The sequence below is a fragment of the Lineus longissimus genome, chromosome 8, assembly GCF_910592395.1.
Source record: "Lineus longissimus chromosome 8, tnLinLong1.2, whole genome shotgun sequence".
Classification (NCBI taxonomy): domain Eukaryota; kingdom Metazoa; phylum Nemertea; class Pilidiophora; order Heteronemertea; family Lineidae; genus Lineus; species Lineus longissimus.
This window is the reverse complement of record NC_088315.1, coordinates 7036540-7056254: the sequence shown is the minus strand read 5'-3', so window position 1 is coordinate 7056254 and position 19715 is coordinate 7036540. Positions and strand designations below refer to the sequence as shown.

The 19715-nt window shown below is 38.9% G+C and overlaps 1 protein-coding gene across 3 annotated transcripts in view; it reads left to right on the top strand.

Annotated features, from left to right (window-relative positions):
- LOC135493029 (tumor protein p53-inducible protein 11-like) overlaps positions 1–19715 on the top strand; it is a 176264-nt gene that overhangs the window by 75825 nt on the left and 80724 nt on the right. The window contains exon 2 of one of the 3 annotated variants that reach the window (XM_064779781.1): positions 16367–16653. The exons of the other annotated variants lie outside the window; for them this stretch is intronic. Coding sequence (XP_064635851.1) covers positions 16532–16653 — 122 coding nt within the window. The 5' untranslated portion in view covers positions 16367–16531. The remainder of the gene's footprint in view (positions 1–16366; positions 16654–19715) is intronic. 3 annotated transcript variants of the gene reach the window in all.

Genomic DNA, 19715 nt, shown 5'->3' with positions numbered 1-19715 from the left:
TTATTGTCATTGATGTTAGTAAATTGCGTAGGTTTAAAACACTTAGCTTTGAACAGTTTATATTGATCTGGATCTGGAAAATATGAATTTCACTTATAAAAAAAAGTGACATTGACGATTAGAAATACTTAAACGGTAAAACATCAAGGTCTAGGTCGATCCAGAAATTTGTTGCAAATAGTGACTGCAACAGAAATGGGGATCTTAATGAAAAATTGCTTCATTGACCAATATGTATGCTTGCTGCACAGTCACAGTATCTTTGCTCAACAAGTCTAGTGTCAGAGTAAAAATTTGAATGCTCTTGACACTTCATGCTTGGGGAAGTCTTGATAATAAATATTCTTTACAAAGAACTTTTCAGAATTTCATATCGCATTCAGAGTCAACCACTTTCATGCAGTACAGTGGTTAGTCTGTTGCGCCAGTCTCAATGTGATACCTAGGGAAAATGGTAGATTGATTGTATTCACTGAAAGTGATTGGCGCAATATTGGTATTGACAGTCTGAACTTGGGGTATGGATATCATATTTGCACGCATTTATGACCTTTTTTGCCATTGATTGCCATGCTGTGAGCATTCAAATATGGATATGTTATGTGTTTGTGACTTGAAATTCTGAGATGGGTATTGCTAAATGACTTGGTAAGTGACCTACATCCTAGAATATGACAATGATCCGACATGGACCATGGAGCTGAATATGTAATTGGAGCTCGCATAATTTTTTAAGACAAGTTAACCACTTTTACAAATCATGAGTTATAAAAGGTCCTTGTATATTGCGTATCATCAAACTAAAGCCCCAAAATGATTCTGACATGTACGCAGAAAAAAAATCAGAGACCAACACCAATGAGCAAGGATCCACAGTTAACAGAAGTAGATGCTCTCATGATTATTTGGTCAATGAAGCATTGTTGTCATCGGATAAGGCATGCACAAAAGAATTATGACATTGATCGCCACAACCAGGAACCTGTGGAATGCGGTGTGCATTTATATCCGATGGAGAATCGGGCAATTCTGGCAACACAATGGTGACGGCCTTGCTTCATCAGTCTTGTGTGTAGTGCAGAGGAAATTGATCTCTATTATAGCATCGTCTCTCTGTGATATGTTAATGCTCAATGGTTGATGATGTGGTATGTAATGATGTGGGATATATACGTCTCTATGATAGCCTCTTCTCCCTGTTATAGGCTAATGTTCGATGGTGGTATGTAACAGTGATGGAAATGGAGGAGTCTCTCTCTTAGAGCCTTGCTGGTGATTGGCTAATGCTTGATGGTTGATGATGTGGTATGTTGGATATATTGACGTCGCTCTTGTAGCCATGTCTCCATGTGATAGGTTAATGCTCAATGGTTGATTATGTTGTCTATAGCAGTGATGGAATATAGAGATATCTGGTATAAGCTCATCTCCCTGTGATAGTTGAATGCTCGATTGTTGATGGTGTGGTATGTAATGATGATGGAAATGAAAACATCTCTGTTATAAACTGATCTCCATGTGATAGGTTAATTAATGCTCGATGGTTGAAAATGTGTGGTATGTAAAAATGGAGGGATCTCTCTAATAGCCTTGTCTCCCTGTCATTGGTTAATGCTCATGGTTGATGATGTGGTGGTGATGTGGTGACGATAGTGTTGATGATGGATGATGAATGTAATGCTGGGTGGAAGCCGAAGTGACATGTCTTTGTGATGTTGGTAGTGTTTCTTAAACCTCATCACCATTTTGCTACACTGAAGCACAATGTGATGTGCTGTCAAGCTCCTGTGATATATAAAATGTAGACCGTTATGTATGATTGTAAACAACAGACAATAGCTGAGACAACTAAGGGTTGGGGTATAGGCTGCAAGATCTAAGCAAAGCCATTTGACACGTCTGATACAGTTTTCATCAGAATATCGGTAAAAGGCAAAATGTAAACATATTGTGTGGGAGCTAGGAAAGAAAGAAAAAGACAGTAATATCTAGAAAGGAAGCTTAAAAAGTGAGTGCATTGTTGTATATCAATGTCTTTTTGATTGTGTGGGTGGTGTTTTTTTAACGTGTCTGCCAAGGAGAGTGCTTATTTGCTGCTGGCTACAAGTAGATTGGTGCAGATTAGACTCTCCTTGAAAGGTTCTCCAGTGGAGGCGATCGAAGTGGCTCACTGTATGCATGGTCATGTTTCTTGGTCATTGGATCAGATTGTTTATGATTTTGGTATGAAGGGTTGGCCGTGACCAAATATACTAAGTGTTTCTCATGATATTGAGTGAAGTGGCCTGGTTTGCTGGTATAGGTTGTTATGGCAGTTGGTTCAGATAAAAAGTTGCCCAAGACACGCACAACCACAATACAGATCAGCGGTGTCATAAGGGAGGGAGATGAAATGGAAATCTGCTCATGAGGCATGATTTAGATTTTGGGTAATAGTCTAAGAAATATAAAGTTCTGATAGTTATGTGACTGGAGGTGATTTAAGGCTCTCGGCAAATTTAGAGATGAAATAGTTGATGGAAAGGTGATGTAAGAGCCTTCATGCATACTTTGTGATCCGAAAGGAAGTGCGGCTAAACAAATATCAGTCGAGCACCTTTTAGATGACGAGCAAAAAAAGGGCAAGCAATGCTCAAGATTTAAGTGGAGTCTGTCCCTGTTGGAAAATACTGCAGCAACATCACAGGTTATAGCTATGACCAGGTGTGTGTTTTCAAGCATTTTTAGGAATGGTCTGTTGTGGGTTTTACATCTGACCTTGTCCGTTATTTAATGGCAGTTTATCTTTTGCCTGAACACAAGCCATGGCAGGTCTGCCAATGGCTGCTGTTCCGAGAATTGTCAGAAGCGAGTCTTGATCGTAATGGCCGTTCATGATATTGGAAATTGGCTAACTGTCAACAACATACTGCACCGATTATGTTTACACCGCATAGGAAATATATGAGTTCTGACATGCCTGTGACTTTGTGAGGGGTTTAACATGAAATAGTTGGTTGAGCAGAGTTGTGGTTCTGTGACACTGTAATATGGCAACAGGTTGACTGTCAATATAATAATATTTCAAATCTATATAGTGGCACGCAACTCTCACGTATGTTGTGCGTCACTGAGGTGAAGCTGGAAGAATGTCAATAGTGATTGGGACGGCATGTCCAGTTGATACAACAAAATCATTATATTCATCATTGGCAAGGACAAGTCATTGGTGTTTCCTATTCTCTCATTCCTGTGCCATCAGAATAACATTACCTATTGCTGGATGTATGGTCGTTAAGTTTCGAAGGTTGCTCCACGGTGTATTATGTGGCTTTATCTAATGCAGTGCCTGGCGTCTAACAACAGAGCAAGGATCAATTTATCACCTTGAAACAGTACCACAGGGACTGGTGACAAAGGATAAAATGTACTCTGCTAATCAATAATTTGGGATGTATTTATCTAACCCGAACCTAGAGGTTTAGGATGTCAGTGGGGTCAAATGTTCAAGGATTCAATTACCTTTTACCCCAAAACCTTTATCGTAAAGCACCCAAACTAAATAAAAATGTGTATCACTGATTTTACACTGGTAAGCATTGGTTATTTAGTGGATCCTTTGCACGAAACGCCCGTCAGCTTTCCAAGTTGAATTCAGCTCAGAATCTCTACTGATGCAGTGTTTTGTTGAGCAAATTGCAGCAAATTTTTAGATCGACGAGATATCTCTTAGCAACTATAATTCTCTTAGCTTTGTTCTACCTTACCATATCATATTTCAAAGGTTTGTGCCCTTTTTAACTAAAGAGAAGATAAAAGACCACTGTTGTCAATAAGCAGCTCCATATTTAAGAAATAGCCTGTGATTTATCGGTGCATGGCGATAGTTTTTCAGCCCTTAATCATTTAAGTGCATTGTAGTTTGAAACTTAATGCGTGCCAGGTGAGTTATTTAAAAAAGCATTTTTGTCGCTTTGACAAATTAAATCCATTCATTCAGTCTGGTTCAATCAGAGAAAGCTAAGATGTGTTTTTAGCATCATTTTTGTGGAAACCGAACTGAATGAAAAGGTCAAATGTTGGCTTCCTCTTGCCTCTACTTATATCAAAACATATTTAAGTGGTTAAACTTAAACTTATGTTTGTCAGCAGCACAACTGCTCTTTTTCACGAAGAGTCTACCAAGCTTTTCCTCTCACCGTTATAAAGCACAGCGATACTTATTCCGCGTGGGCTATAATACCATATTACCATATTCATTGGTTTTAAATCATCAAACTTTTGCCCGATGATGATCGTCGGTTGCATTCTGAAAACAAATCTTATTTTGATGTCCGATACAATACTAGCTGTGACGTTTGCATAGTAGCCATCAGAAATCTAAGAGCGTTGTTCTACAAATCAAGATGAATGGAAGACTTAATTATATATTTTGCCTTTGGTGTTTTATATCGGAACATACTTACCGTCATGTTCTGCCTAAAGGAATCGTTGTATATGTTGCTGATATCTTACAATTTTCCCGACAGTCATTATACAATTTTTCATCCGATCGATATTGTCTGAATTTTCCTTGAGCTCAACAGCTTTTGCGCTCCCAGGTACAATTAGTTACACTTAGGGACTGAACTTTTCAATACTGGTGTATAGCAAACTACTTCGTCCTTGTGTTGTCGTCAGCCATGGAAGAAATACTCAGCACCACTTGTGTGTCCATGGACAAAGTATCAGACCCACCATCACAACGGCCTATCTATTGGCAGAAATAAGTTTTGAATGTCACGAAAAGAGCTTCAAAATCACACATTATCACTTTAATTTTAACAATGTCACACAAAGAATGCATAGCTTTTCTATCATATCGAATTGGCTAGCCCCTCTTGAAACATATGTGGCTGGCCTTTCCAATGAGAATGCACCTAGTTGAAAGTTGGTTCCCATTGGATTCTGCAGCTCACATTAGCAATTGCTAACGATTCTAGGCATTGTCTTTAACATCTATTGGCATTGTCCAGTCCTTCCTTTCATTTCCTCTTGACAATTCGTAATTGAAAGCCTTACATTGCTAACCATCTGCTGACATTGCCACCATTGCCTCCCAAGTCCTCATGTGTTTGATAGGTTGGTCAGGTACCACCCATTAATCTCTTTTGGTTGAGATGATTACAATATTTGTTCACATGCATGATTAGCTCCTGCTGTGATATGGTTGACAAGATCATGAGCACAGGCTTTAGACCTTTTTGAACTTGTGCATGATAAGATCCACTGTTGTCACTGTCACTTGCACTAATTTAACTTTTGATCTCTCTTTAAAGAAGGACTAGTGGAGATGAATAAAAGCCTTTTCCAGTTCCATACGAAATACCTGATGTGACCATCTGGCTAAAAACAATATTCATCAAGTTGAGGCTTAGGAGTTTTTTTGAAGTCATAAGAGGGAGAATGAGAACTGTTTAAATTATTCAGTAAATCTGCCTTGGTTCCTTGTCAGAACTAATGGCAAAATCACATCGTAATTCACTGCTTGTCCCAAAGGGTGATTTCCCATATTTAGAGAGTGATGGTTGACCTATTCGGGAGCCTGAAAAAAGACCACCCCCTCCCGGTAACACGCTCCACAGCAATTAGTTTGAATGGTCAGTTTAGATCAGCTATCACTCACTTTAGCATGAATGAGCATGCTTTACTAAGCAAGAAATGCCTTAACTTTGATACTTCTTGAATCTGAAAGTATTATCACGACCATAATAAAGCCGCTCTGATGAATACTGAGACCACTTTCTTCTGACAACTATTAGCCCGAGATTGTCCAACCTGTCACAATGTGTTGGAATTGTCAATGCGATTACTGAAAGTGTTCCTGCAGAAGGACCTAGTGGCCATGAACATTGCACACGTTTCTTTGGGGGGGGGGATACCTGTCCTAATGTCATTCTGTAAGAACACCTTGTCCCAAAAAGCTACTTTGGATAACTCCTTATGCAATTCACTGCTCTGCTGGTAAGGGTGTCTATCAAAAAATCCAGACAATCATTTTTGGTCCTGCCTGGCACTATTTAAAAGACTATTCCCAAATGAATAACCAAGTAGCCATGCAAAATTGAAATGGTTTCTTATATGAAGTGCTGGTGCAATGAACCAAGCCGCAACTTACTGATTGGAATGAATCTTGGTTCACTGCATCTAGCAACTAGATTTTCCAATCCATTTAGATAAATAAATGATAATGCAGGTGTCTGAGCATGAAATTCCTTGAGTGGAAATGTGCTGGTTTGTCGTAATTGAGAGAGGCAATGTTCGAGAGGAAATGGTGGTTTGCGGCAGGAAATGTTCTACTTTGTTGCAATAGCAAGAAAACATTACCAAAGAAGTGAAGGGAGCTTTGTGGAGAAAACTGAATTGCAGAGGAATCATCCTTGGTCTAACCCTGAACTGCTTTGAGAAAAGTCCCTTAATATCGTGTAATGATGGAGTTTAACTTGCTGAAGGAATGCGTTACTTTACCAGCTGAAGAATGCAGAGAGGTCCATGAGAAACTGATGGAAGTGGTCTTGGCCTTGAGAGTCACGATACATGCCTTTGTGGAGTGGCGATGAAGAGACATGCATTGTCTCAATGGAATTGAACTTACCTGAGGCCTGTCCTTTGATTAGCTGCTTTCAAATCATAAAGAGTTACCCCAATCCTAGGAGACATGCACAATATTGTAGTAGTAGAACAAAAAGAAATACAAGGTATTTGTAGCTTTTCGGAGGCAAATTTACTGGCTGCCTTAGAACTGCATAGAACTCGGTGATGTCAAAGGAGAAAACGTAATGGAGCTTAGAGAAGGAAGTTCAATGAAAGAGCTACCTCCATCCTATGTGAAAAAAATCATGTACTGTACAAGTTTTCAGGAATCTATGGCTCCAAGACAGCGCTGATCACCCGAGGCTGACTTCCCCCAATTAAGCAATAAATTCCAAAATAGTTGGCAAGTTTCGTATGTCTACTTACTGGTATCGAGGACAATCACTCCGCTGTCTTTATGTTATGGACTTTCGATGTGGTTCTCTGAGGCGATAATGCAGCAGTGGAGATGGTCTTTCTCAATTACAAGGACTAATTGCTAATGCTATGGGTAATATACAAAGCAAAAAGCATTCAGTGTAGTGATTAGGGCGTAATGCCCTGTGGTTGTGCATCTTTTTGAGTGAGGGTCAAATATTATTCTCCGTGACAAGTCCTATGTGTTATGGCCTTCTCCATTATTTCATTATTCATCCATAATTGGACTAACAACACCGACATAGCCTACATTTGAAATGATGGAATTTCCTACTTGATGCTGGAATATTCGTGACTGTGTTGTTTTCATGTTGTTTTTTTGGTTATTTGGGAAATAGTGCTTAAATTGAGAAAAAAATTCGGAATCCAATGCATTTGCTGATTTTCAGTATGACATTTCAAGGCAAAATGACACATCTGGGGAAAAAGTTGCTAAGAAAAGTATATTTCTAGTACTTGACTGAGCCCTACTTTTATATTTCAACTGATCACAGCAATCACCTCTCTCTCAATACTATGGAGAATATAAAAAGTAGTGAATAGTGTGGCTCCTCATGTTGTGATGCCCCTGGGAATGGCCTCAGCTGCACTGATCGAATTCTACTGTATTGGCAAAATGGATTAGAAGCTGAGAATGCCAGGAGCTCTGATCGCTGAGAAAGTGTGGCGGTTCTGTATTCATCTGTATATGAATATGGTAGGCTGTCTTACATTCTTTAACCCTTTTTGAAATCAATGGCATTTCATGTATTTTTGAATTTCTGCCTGGCCCCTCAAGTTTGTTTCGGTCATCACTTGGACAACAAGTTAAGTTAAAGGGAACTGAAACCGCCAAGCCAGTTCGTATGACCTCGTTTTCATTTCCCGCGTATCGGGTGATCAGAACGAGGCATGAATGAAACATGGCGCCCATCTGTCAATCATTGAGTGACGTCACTACTATGGAATTTACTACGAAAACTCATCAATGAAAGATCGCATGAGTCACGTGATTCTCACATGATTCTCAATAATAACAAATTGAACTGCGCATGCCCGGGCACTGGGGGCGGAGCTACAAATCTGAAATCGAATAGGAAGTTGGAAGTTTGACTTTCTCGGGCGGTGAAAGTCGAAAAGTTGAATAAATCGCTCGGCGGTTCCAGTTCCCTTTAAGAGGCAGTATGCACTACCTGAGAGGCATCTCTAATGGTTTATGTACCAGGTAAGAAGTGCAAAAATGCATTTCTCATGTTCATTTTGCTCATAAAGTAGCAATGTAACCACGGAGTGTGAACTGCCCGTCTGACATGGCAAACTGGGAACATTTCAAGCTAGTAAATGTTTTGGTCAATGGGTAGTCAATTACCCCATGACTGTTTACACGGTACATTGACCAGTTTCCTTTGTATCTGCTGACCTGATCAAATATTTGGATTATCAGCAAACTGGCTTGTAAATTAATTTTTTTGAATAGACTGGAAGCTCCCCGTCAACCTTTCAAGAATACACTACCCTGATGATGATTTCCATCATGAATAGGTGGATCAACAACTATCTACACAGTTTGGTTTAAACGAATGGGTTTAAACTTCTATGCACAGAGCTATTCATTTGATAACATTTGTAGAGGCTAATCAAGAAGCTACAACTTCTGGCCTCTCTACAAACTGTAGAAATGATTCTCCTCATCGTGGAATTCCCATGCAGCATTTGCTCACTTATCATGCATGTAGGACGTAATTGAGTTGAAAACCTATTCCTGATGGAGGATTAGTCAAGTGTGTTTTTCCTGTTGACATTCTCACATGGGTGTGACTGGAATAATCATTTTGGGTCATCATCTGTTGCTTCTGCATTTTCTTTCACTGATAAGAGGCATTCCAGAAAGGTTTTTGGTTCAAAACCCATGCAGTGTAGGGATAAAATATCTGCTCGAGGTAGAAGGTACTTAATGAAGTGCCATCTTGTTTAATCAACACTTTAAAACCAAAGGTGCCTATCAAATTTATAGTACCCTGAAAGCTTGGATAAAATACGGAGATCAATTTGCCTCTTTGGTTTTACACCTGAAACATCATTATCTAAGGGAAGACAGCATTCAAATATGCTTTGAGTAAACTCAAGAAGACATAATTAAATCATCCCCTTCATTTTTGTCAACCGGGTCCTGTCAAAACATCATCCTTGAAGTGTGGAAAAGATGCCAAAATTTGTTAAGCAGAGTTTAGGTTGATCTTTTGAATCCTTGTCTTTCCTATGATAGCTGTAATGATTTTGTAAAATGCCTGTGTTCATCAATGTGATTGAAAGGAAAGCAGAGCTGAACAACTTATTATCCCAAAAACAATTTTGTTACTCTTTACCTCTAGAGTCTATGGAACGTCATGATAATCTGATAGCAATAAGGCTTTGGTAGAGCATCACCTTGTCTGCCAGGTATCCTCTCTAAAATCCTATAAATTCTTAAACAAGATTCTAGCTTCTTCCTTGAGATGGCACCTTCCCATGCCTTATCTGATTACGTTGTCTCTGTCCTTCTGGGGCAGTGTTGACACTTTTGATGTGGGAATCTTGCCTGAGGAATGGAATTTGATACAAAGTTTGATTACATTTTGTGCATGTTTTGCTACCTGAAAGTCATGTTTTCCTTTTGGGAGAATGTGGGTTCTTTATAGGATTCAAGAAGCAACATACATGTATTGATATTTGGAATAAAGGAACATGTCTTAAGGGTTTCTTTACAGACTCGCCTACCTGCAATTTCTTTGTTTAGGTCTTGATATAAGCACGAAAATGATGACCGGTGATACATGGACCATTAAAGCAGGTTTCCCTAGAAACCAACATTAGGCGATGGAATATTGAGATAGGCAATCTGTTGTCATTGGCTTAGAAGTGTTTGATTGATTGGGTGATAAAATGGCTGAAAACTGGTAGAGGTAGGGAAATGCCTCTATTAGGAGTTTTCGGAGATTTCTTGAATTGTAGACCTGTATCATTGGGTTTGTTTGATACCATAGACTCCACTTGGATTGATGTTGGCAGAGTTCTTTTACACTAGACCAAGGTACAACTAACTTCTTCTGCACAATGAACACGTAACGAAGATGCAGCAAAAAGTTATAGGGACTGAAACAGCCAAGTCTGCCCGGAACCTACAGGACCATTTGTCATTTCGATTAGCCGTCGTAAGGCTTGATATTGGGATGTCAACTGAAAATGAGGTTTTGAGAAAGGTCTCTGATACTTCCAGTCTGACCTGCTGCACTTCAATGGCTTTAACATTATTAGGTCTTCATATCAAGTTGGCCATATTGCCTTCAACTTTGTTGGTGTACACTTAGGTTCAGTATCATTTGTGTGAAGCAAATCGCTCTGCTGCCCTCGATTACTGCAAGAACTATGATGACAGTCCTTTGTTTGGTCCAGAATGAAACTGAATCAATTCACAATTTTTTATCAGCATATGCCAATTCAGCTTTAATTATTACACCCTAATTTTTTTTATGTCCTTGGAGATCAAAAATTGTAATTTTCAGTAATTTTTAAAGTCTACGCAACTCTTTCAACTGTGGTTTGGTTGACCACAGTTGAAAGTCCTGTTTAGTTTCAACGATGTGACTCCCACTGTTATAGAATTATCACCAGTAGAGCATCTAGCCAAGCCTAAACCATCCTATCACCACATTCACAATTGAGTAAAAAAACCTTTTTCAGCTCCAATTACCTGAAAGGGCAATTTTTCTTTTCCATTACCACCCCAGGAAGTTTAATTTCCTCCCCGATAGTTTTTCACGAGTCTCTTGGCAATTTCCATTTAATTTTACAGAGATTTCAATTTCACACACCACCTGTAGTATAAGTCAACCAGTCTTTTGTGAAGAAAGAAAAAAATGCAGTTGTGTTGTTTTTCAGTGATATCGATTTCATTGTGACTAAAATTGCTGGTTTGAAAATGGGTCATTTTGAAGAAACCTTTCAGTGCCATTATTTGAGCTGTTGAACTCATTGGACATTATAAGGAAGAAAACTGTATTACCATTACTTAAACCTTTTTCGTCTTTTCACATAAGTGAGACTTTCATGGTAAAAATGCCCAAAAATCATGACTTCTAGCATATGTCTTGTGGTAACATTTGACCTGAAAGTGTTTGATTATAAGAGATATAGGCATAACTTTGCTTTTAGTCTTGATATTGATCTCTATCCAATATCCTTCCAAGTAAGCTAATCCTTTGAAATTTTCCAGCAAACCAGTGGCATTAATATGCATTTGGCCTTGGGTTTGACCAGGGTCAGTAGAGGTCAACAGCAATATCGATCATGGTTGTCTGTTATTGAGTTAGCGAAAAGGGTTGAGTGCTAATGGATGTGCCCTTGGTTCTAACATCATTTGATCCTCTTCTATAGTAAACAGGCTTTCGTTATCGAGGAAGAGCCCCTTGCCTGATCTAGTTTTCATGATGGTCCTTCCCTCACAGGTCAAGGGTGTGAGCTATCTATTTTGAGTGTCAGTACATGGGATGGTTGGGATTTGTTCTCGTTTAGCCAAGTAAGGAGAGGTTAAGTTTCGGCTTTGTCACATTTCCCCCTCCTCTAGAAAATTGGAATGCACTGCATAGATAACCTCACGTACTCTAGTGGGAGCGGCCAGGCATTGTAGACTTCAAGATTTGCTTGCTAATATTCCATCAGAGTTTGTCTATTGAAATTTCCAACCTAATAATGCTGCAATCACGTCTTGATTGATGACACAGTGTCTGGTCACGCCATGAAATATTACCCATAAAAGCTTCTGAATTTCCTTGACCAAACAGTGTTTTATTTTGTTACCAGATCCCCAATTATTTCTGCTGTGTTGCTTTCTCAATCTGATCCATATATGGTAATGATCGATGGCCCAAATACATCATTGGATATGTCCCAACAAACGCTCCCAAAGTTGCTTGATCAAATAAATTGTTATTTTGTTACCGGCGCCAATAAATTGCCCTTCTGTGATGACCACAATGGTATAGATTGATTGGTACGATTTCAAAGGGACTGGGACGGACACTCCACGCTTGTTGGTTGTTGAGCCGTAATATCAGTTCATCAGAAGAAGAGTTGCACTGGATGCTACTGAGGGCCTCTTACTTTAACATGTTTTATGGAAGTGACAGTTCCCTCTTGCCTGTAAGGAAATGGATGTGAAGAGCTTTCTGCTGCCCTTTAGGGGCATGTGTGTAGCCTTTCCCCAGACTCTGTTTTTTCTAAAAATCATTCGACTGTTTTCAATAACAAAACTAAGACAGTGTCTCTTGTGCTACTCGATTCAGAATCCACACAGTACGTAGTTGCCCATTTTAAACCATGTATGTTGTGAAACTGCCTGTTTTTCCTCAGTGATAAAAACTGAATGAATATCATGAATATGGCATCTGATAAGCCTGTAGAACCTGACTGATATTTGAAGCATTTTGAGTTCAGTGATGCATTATGAATCCATCAAGCAGAAAGTGTAAATTTTCAGCATGCTTTCAGTCAAAAATTTCATGAAGCGATAAAAGGAATTTTTTCCTGACAAGTGAAAATAGAGCATTTGTCATGAAACTGTACAACTCCTGTGTCTTGAATGTGGTGGCTGGTTGACTGATGGAACTGTTTTGCTTTCAAAGAACCTTGCACATTATTTTATCTCGTTTACAAGGGTTTTGCACTAGCATCCTACATTGCAAGCAAATCACTTGATGATATCGACTACAGAGACATCCATATGGCTTCTAACACCTGCCTCCATCTCAGTCTTGTATAGAAAGAACACACTCTGAAACAGCATACCTTCAAGACAGTCATCACTACTATGACTACCTTCTGGTTAGAGTCCCTTATGTTCATTCCATCTTAGTTTGCCCGAATTGTCAATGTATTCATTTATATCATAATGGTCTAGTATACATACTGTTCTATCAACATAAGGTGGGGCATTTATTTCATTCTAGCTTGACATAATTGCTTGTATTGTTGTCTACACTTCAGCCAAATATATGTATCGATGTTTTAAGTCAGTTTGGTTTGAAATTGACTTCATCTGGTTAGCAGATTTGAATGATGTGATTAGCTTTAATATAAAGAGAACGATCCAAGCTAGTGAGATGAAAGTATCGATGTGTGTGATCAAAGAAATGTAATTGCAGTGTAAGTGAGGTATTGAAGGGGACTGAAGAGACAGGTCATTATCTCTTGGTCAGAATTTGTTATTAAATTTTGAATTATTAAGCTGCTCAATGTGGCTCACGTTATTTTCCTTTTCCCGCTGCAATTGTTTTGCTGACTGTGTAAGAATATAATTGCTAAATCAGCTTTGATCATCTGTTTTGACCATTTCTGTATTCAGCACTCACTCTATAGATAAATGAGAAATTAGAATGTCGCTGTCATTGTTATTAGGAGATATTCCTCCTCGTGAGAACATCAAAACAACCATTGGCTTGTGAAAACGTGTGAGGGGGGGGGGTATTAAATGATACAGTTTTGTTTTAATATGGATGTTGGTTATTGCAAAAACTGTATTAAAGCTGCCGTTACTGACATTTTTGTCGTTTTAATGTCAGGTTAACATGGATGATGTATGAGCATGGATTATAATGACAGGATGGTGTGACAAAAAGACAGCCCAAAGGATATTGCTGTTGAACTGATATTGATGGTGATGAAGGTAATATATCTCCAAAGATATTACATTTCACTTCGGTTCTGAGAGTGCATGTTGCTTCAAACATAGGGCCCGAAAAAGATGACTCAGTCATTTGAGGGCTTAAAAGTAAGTTGTCCAATATTGCATACATATATATTACATGAAAGCATTCTACCTGGTGATATTTGTGTCAGGACTAATAGTCAGGCACGAACGGTCTCTAAAACGAAGAATGCTTCCGTGTAACATACAATCTGATAAGATTAACCAATCTCTATATAATTGGGATATATATCACAACTGCCTTCTCAACAAAACATAGGTTCAAAAGTTACAACCAGATTCATCACCTCTTGAATAGGGGTTCATACTGATATCAAGGTGACCTGCGTGCTGTGACACAAATAATCGATGAAAAGCTTACAACCTTTCAAAAGACAAATCAATAAAAGTAAATTGGGGAAAAACTCTGGCAAAATTGCCGTCTCCGAGATCAAAGCGATGTGCTCTATATGATTTGTAGACGTATGTTTTTCTTCCTGTTAATACATAAAAGATTACACCGGTTGCTGGAACCTGAAGGGTTGTCTGTCATTGCAGAGTGCTGTAAGCAACTATTGAATGATGAGAATGTTGCATCGGTGCAGTAGCTAAGGCCTATCTCTGCATAAGCAGGCACAGGCAGTGGACTTGAGGCAATAGTTGAGCACGTTCATGGTTGATATTAACATGTACAGAGCACAAATTGTGGTGGTAACTTCCCTACATGCTGTGATAGAAACACGATAAGCTAACCAAGTAATGACTAGGGTATATTGAGATACATTCTGTAGTGTCTGTGTGTGCCCTATTCAGTCTTTTGTGGACAAAGTTACAATAAAATGCAAGGATGAGATCACTCTAACAGTGTAAGCATGACAGCCGCAGCAGTACTGGTAGTTTGCATTTTGCTCGTATCACATGGTCAAGACAATGTTATATCTACTATTCACAGGATGACACCCAATAACGATCGCCTTATAATGGCCAAGATGCAATTACATGACCCTACTACTCAAGATTATCCCGCACTGAACCCTATTGCCGATCTGCTTGCCATATTATCACAGTTGACTGGCCAATATCTCCACATGTCTCGCATTGTAGTGGCTACCTAATGTAACCAAGAGTATTTAACTGGCAAGTGAGGTCTGATAAGAACAACAGATTGCTGGGATTAGGTTTGTGTTTTTCTTAGCCTTGTCCACTATGTTTTGGTTGACCCCTTCATAGCCTTCAATTTGTATCCAAAAAATCTAGGTCGCACTATGATTCAAGATGAGCATTTAATGAATTGCGTTTGGAATCAGCTGAAATTGCGTGAATTGAAATGGGGTGTTTATTTTAATGGGACAGCAGGAAATATACATGAACCTCCTTTCCCCTTCACCAGTATCTTTATCATCATTATGGAGATTCTGGTACAATTTTGTGAATGATCCAATGGTATCGTTTTTTTGGTTTATGGCATTTTTTTTTTGGTTTATGGCATTGTGTGACTGGCCATTTGCAGCATTGGATTATTATTTAGTGTTGAACATCAATCATGACAGTGGCAAAAGGAGCAGTAGTGGTAATTATTCAGCGAAGAGCCTCGGTCCATATATCACATAATATTATTAAATGATTTATCACATCTTTATAAAGACTAGCCACTTCTCATGCAAACAGGGTATGATATAAGGCTGATGGTTTTGGTCTTGGTGAAGTTGGAATGCAGAGAATAGGTACGAATAGGAACAATTGAATATTAACTTTCTCGTTGTTTGTTCCACAAGTGAACAGAAAGAAGCAACAAATTTGGTTGTTGCGAACTGTTACAATACTGACTTGCATCCTCTCCTAAAAATGTGATTGCTCAGTCCCCGTAAGTGTTCACTGGATTATCCAGACTAGGCTTAAATTTTTACTTACTGAATATCATGATTGCAGCATCAGCAGCACTAATTAATTGAGTGTCTGGAGGTGTGTTATGGTGACGAGTTCTCCTTCCCAGGTTGACTCATCACTAGTGCAGCAGGTGTTTATCCATGATAACTAGGATACTTAGTAGGTGTTTGGGGTTCGTGACAATGGGATTCTTGTGTAAGGATAATGATGGCAGACATATTGCACTTCTTATAATATGACCTATTTCCTTAGGAAGAATGGGAAAAAGGTGAGAGATTCAAGAATTTACTTTGATGAAGCTTAGGTTTGGCTCATGCAATTTTAGACTCCTATCCTTTGAGTTCAGGAAATATCCTGTAACAGCAGCAGGCCTTTAAATGGTATTTAGATGATTACACATTTTCCATGTCGCAATATCTTGTCTTGCAGCTAGGCAAAGCTAGTGAGCTAGAAATAAAATATTGGTGCAACAATAGTGCTAGAACAATTTTTCATTGATGTAGCTATCCGGTAGTTAAACATAGTTCTAAGTAATAATTAACCAGCTAAAGTAACTTAGATCTTGTTGTAATTAATTAGCTAACTGTTGCCTCTCCACAGATCACCTTCAGTTTCAATTAAATTTTTGTCCCAGTTTCTGCAACTACTAGCTTTTGAATTGATCAGGTTGTTTTACTAGAAATTCCGTCCATAGCTGCTCAGATTTTTCAAAAGCTGCAAATTTTCTTATGATTCTATATCATATTTCAGTCTGAGCGTCCCTGGAGTAAATTAACATCACGCTTGGAGCATTTTGTGTTACTTGTCTTTGACTTCATGGAATATTAATATAGGATTACGACTGGCAGCTTCTTGCGTGGACGAGCAACTGCTTGTGTCGTTTATAGCAGCTTGACAGGAGTGATAAGGGACACTATGCCTGTGGATATAGCTACGATACGGAAGCCAGGTGAGCCTCCGCCTCCGTCACCCAAGATGACTATGGATGGTCCTCCGCCGATGAATCAAAAGGTGGCACACATGCATAAATTAGAAAGGTAGGGTCTTTATTTCTCAATATAATCTGGAGAATAATAAAATTATATTAGAGAATACGCTGGTCTGGGTAATTATTCCAAAAAAATGCTGCCATAATATCGATGTATTTGGATCTGTGCAACAGAATTGTCCTATGGTTCATGTCATTTCTGAATAAGTGCATGAAAACTATACTCAAGCCCTTAATGGTGTAAGAATCGTTTACCGACTTGCTGTAACACTGCAATTACTGCATTATCTAGGGGATCATTGCCTGGCGTGATATTTCCTCTTGGTTATTAGATGTCACTCTTCGTATTAGAAATAACTAAATGTGACAATTAAGTCGAGCTTGGCAGTTAGTAATGGATAGAGAAAGTGTATGTGGCATTAATATAGGTGTATCATGTTGTGTTTTTTTGGATGGAGTTGGACGACTTTTCTCAACTAAAGCCCTTGCCACACTAACCTAACAATTTTCTATGAAACGATTTTGCACACATTTGTACTAATGTGTTCCTGAGGACAACAATCCTCCCTGCCGCCCTGCTGGTGGTGCCGTCAACATGGTCAGCATTCCTTGCGACTATACACTACAATATTGATTAACAAAGTTGGCAAAGCTGAAGTGAATGTAGCTACCAAGTCCTGCCCTTACCAACCTTGACAAACATCACATCTTTGACTGTTCTAGCTACATGTAGCTCACGTGTCTGCCTTGGTCAATCAATGTTTGATATCAGTAAAGCTGGAGTGATTGAAGATCATCCTTGCTGACAGGAACAGTCGTGCCAATGACTCCATCTGTTGTCATTTACATCTAATTGCCCACGATATATCATATTTCTCTTATGACTAATTGGCCACACGCATAACTGTGGGGCAGATAGCTTTGCAAGACTGGACACCTCCTTCCAACCACCTAGAGGTGTCATCAACATGCCCTGTATTAAATTTTTGCTTCATCCAGACATTGCAGTTATTGATGATCAATGTCGGTAAAGATTATGTGTGGAGGCTTAGGTCACACTAGCCTTAACAATCATTACCCCTTTGATTGATCTACTGGCTAGTGTTCTCACTGTCCACTTGGATCAATTGAAGATTGATATCGGTAAAGATCGAGTGATTGTAGTTGATCCCTGGTGACAGGAACAATTGTGCCAATGACACCATCAGTTGTCATTTACAGCTATTTGCCCCCCAGGAGACATCATATTTTGCTGATGACTTATCGTGTTGGCCATGCGTATATAACTGTGGCTTAGACCCATGTAGTTCTTCTGTTATGAATAAGTGTTTGATGGAGAAAATAATGTGGTCTTCATGGTATGGTGCATGGGGTATGATGCATGGTTGAATGATTGACCACATTGTTAAAATATGAAGCATCTAATCAAAGTACACTGAATATTTTTGTGCTATTATATATCTCGAAAAATTTTGGTTAATTTTTCTTATGGTAAATTAAATTAAATAATTGGCACTAGAAAATGCAACAGAGCCACCTCACGTGTGTTGCATTTCCTGACCCATCCACCATTTTGTCATGCAAGTCATCTATGCCTTCAAGTCTTTCTGCTTATGTTTCTGCATGTAGTTGCTATTTTGTTTTGCAAATCAATTTACTGCACCTAATTGGCTGTTAAAAATCTGCCAATTTGTCATATTAACTATCGCTGTAATGATAGATACCCACATGAGCAATAAAAAATTGCTGTATGAAAGCCATATGTTCTGTATGATCAATATTGTGTAATTTGCAGAGGTAATTTTTGCATGATAGTTATGATATCAGTGTCTAATATATCCACCTGATTGGCAATTTGTCATCATGTTGCTGCAACGTATTCGGTGGAAGCATCACAAAACAAGAAATTTTTCAGTAAAAGAATCAGTAAATTTTTGCATTTTAATTCATCCATATTTTTTGGCTCACCGTAAGGGGAGTCTATACGATAGCGCTGTGTCCGTCGTCGTCGTCGTCGTCGTCGTCGTCGTCGTCGTCGTCGTCGTCGTCGTCGTCGTCGTATCCTAACAGTGGCACGTTTCTTAACTGCTAGGGCTATGAACTTGAAACTTTGTACACAGAATGCCCTAGGTCAGCTGACCTCTGACACTGATTTTCGGTCCGATCTGATTCTCTGTTTGGCCACCAGGGGGCCAAATGTCGATATCTAAAAAGTGTGATATCTCGCTTATTAGTGACTTGTTTTCGATAAAACTTTTGTTGTAGGTACTCATAGCAAATATACATTTTATATTATACGGGTTTTTAATTTGACCTTGTTTTCAAGGTCACAGAGGTCATATGGCGTAAATTGGCCATTAGAGTGTAAACTATGGCACGTTTCTTAACCACTAAAGCTATGAACTTGAAACTTGGTACATATAACCCCCTATATCACATAGCCTCTGGTGCTGAATTTTGGTTTGATCTGATTCTCCACTTTCCCACCAGGGGGCCAAAAGTGGATATCTAAAAAGTGGGATATCTCGCTTATAAGTGACTTGTTTTCGATAAAATTTTTATGGTAGGTACTCTTAGGAAGAATACATCACATATCTTACGGGTTTTCAATTTGACCTACTTTTCAAGGTCACAGAGGTCATATGGCGTAAATTGGCCGTTAGAGTGTAAACTATGGCACGTTTCTTAACCACTAAAGCTATGAACTTGAAACTTGGTACATATAACCCCCTATATCACATAGCCTCTGGTGCTGAATTTCAGTTTGATCTGATTCTCAACTTTGCCACCAGGGGGCCAAAAGTGGATATCTGAAAAGTGTGATATCTCGCTTATAAGTGACTTGTTTTCGATAAAATTTTTATGGTAGGTACTCTTAGGAAGAATACATCACATGTCTTACGGGTTTTCAATTTGACCTACTTTTCAAGGTCACAGAGGTCATATGGCGTAAATTGGCCGTTAGAGTGTAAACTATGGCACGTTTCTTAACCAGTAAAGCTATGAACTTGAAACTTGGTGCATATAACCCCCTACATCAGATAACCTTTGATGCCGAATTTTGGCCTGATCTGATTCTTTATTCGGCCACCAGGGGGCCATAATGGAAAA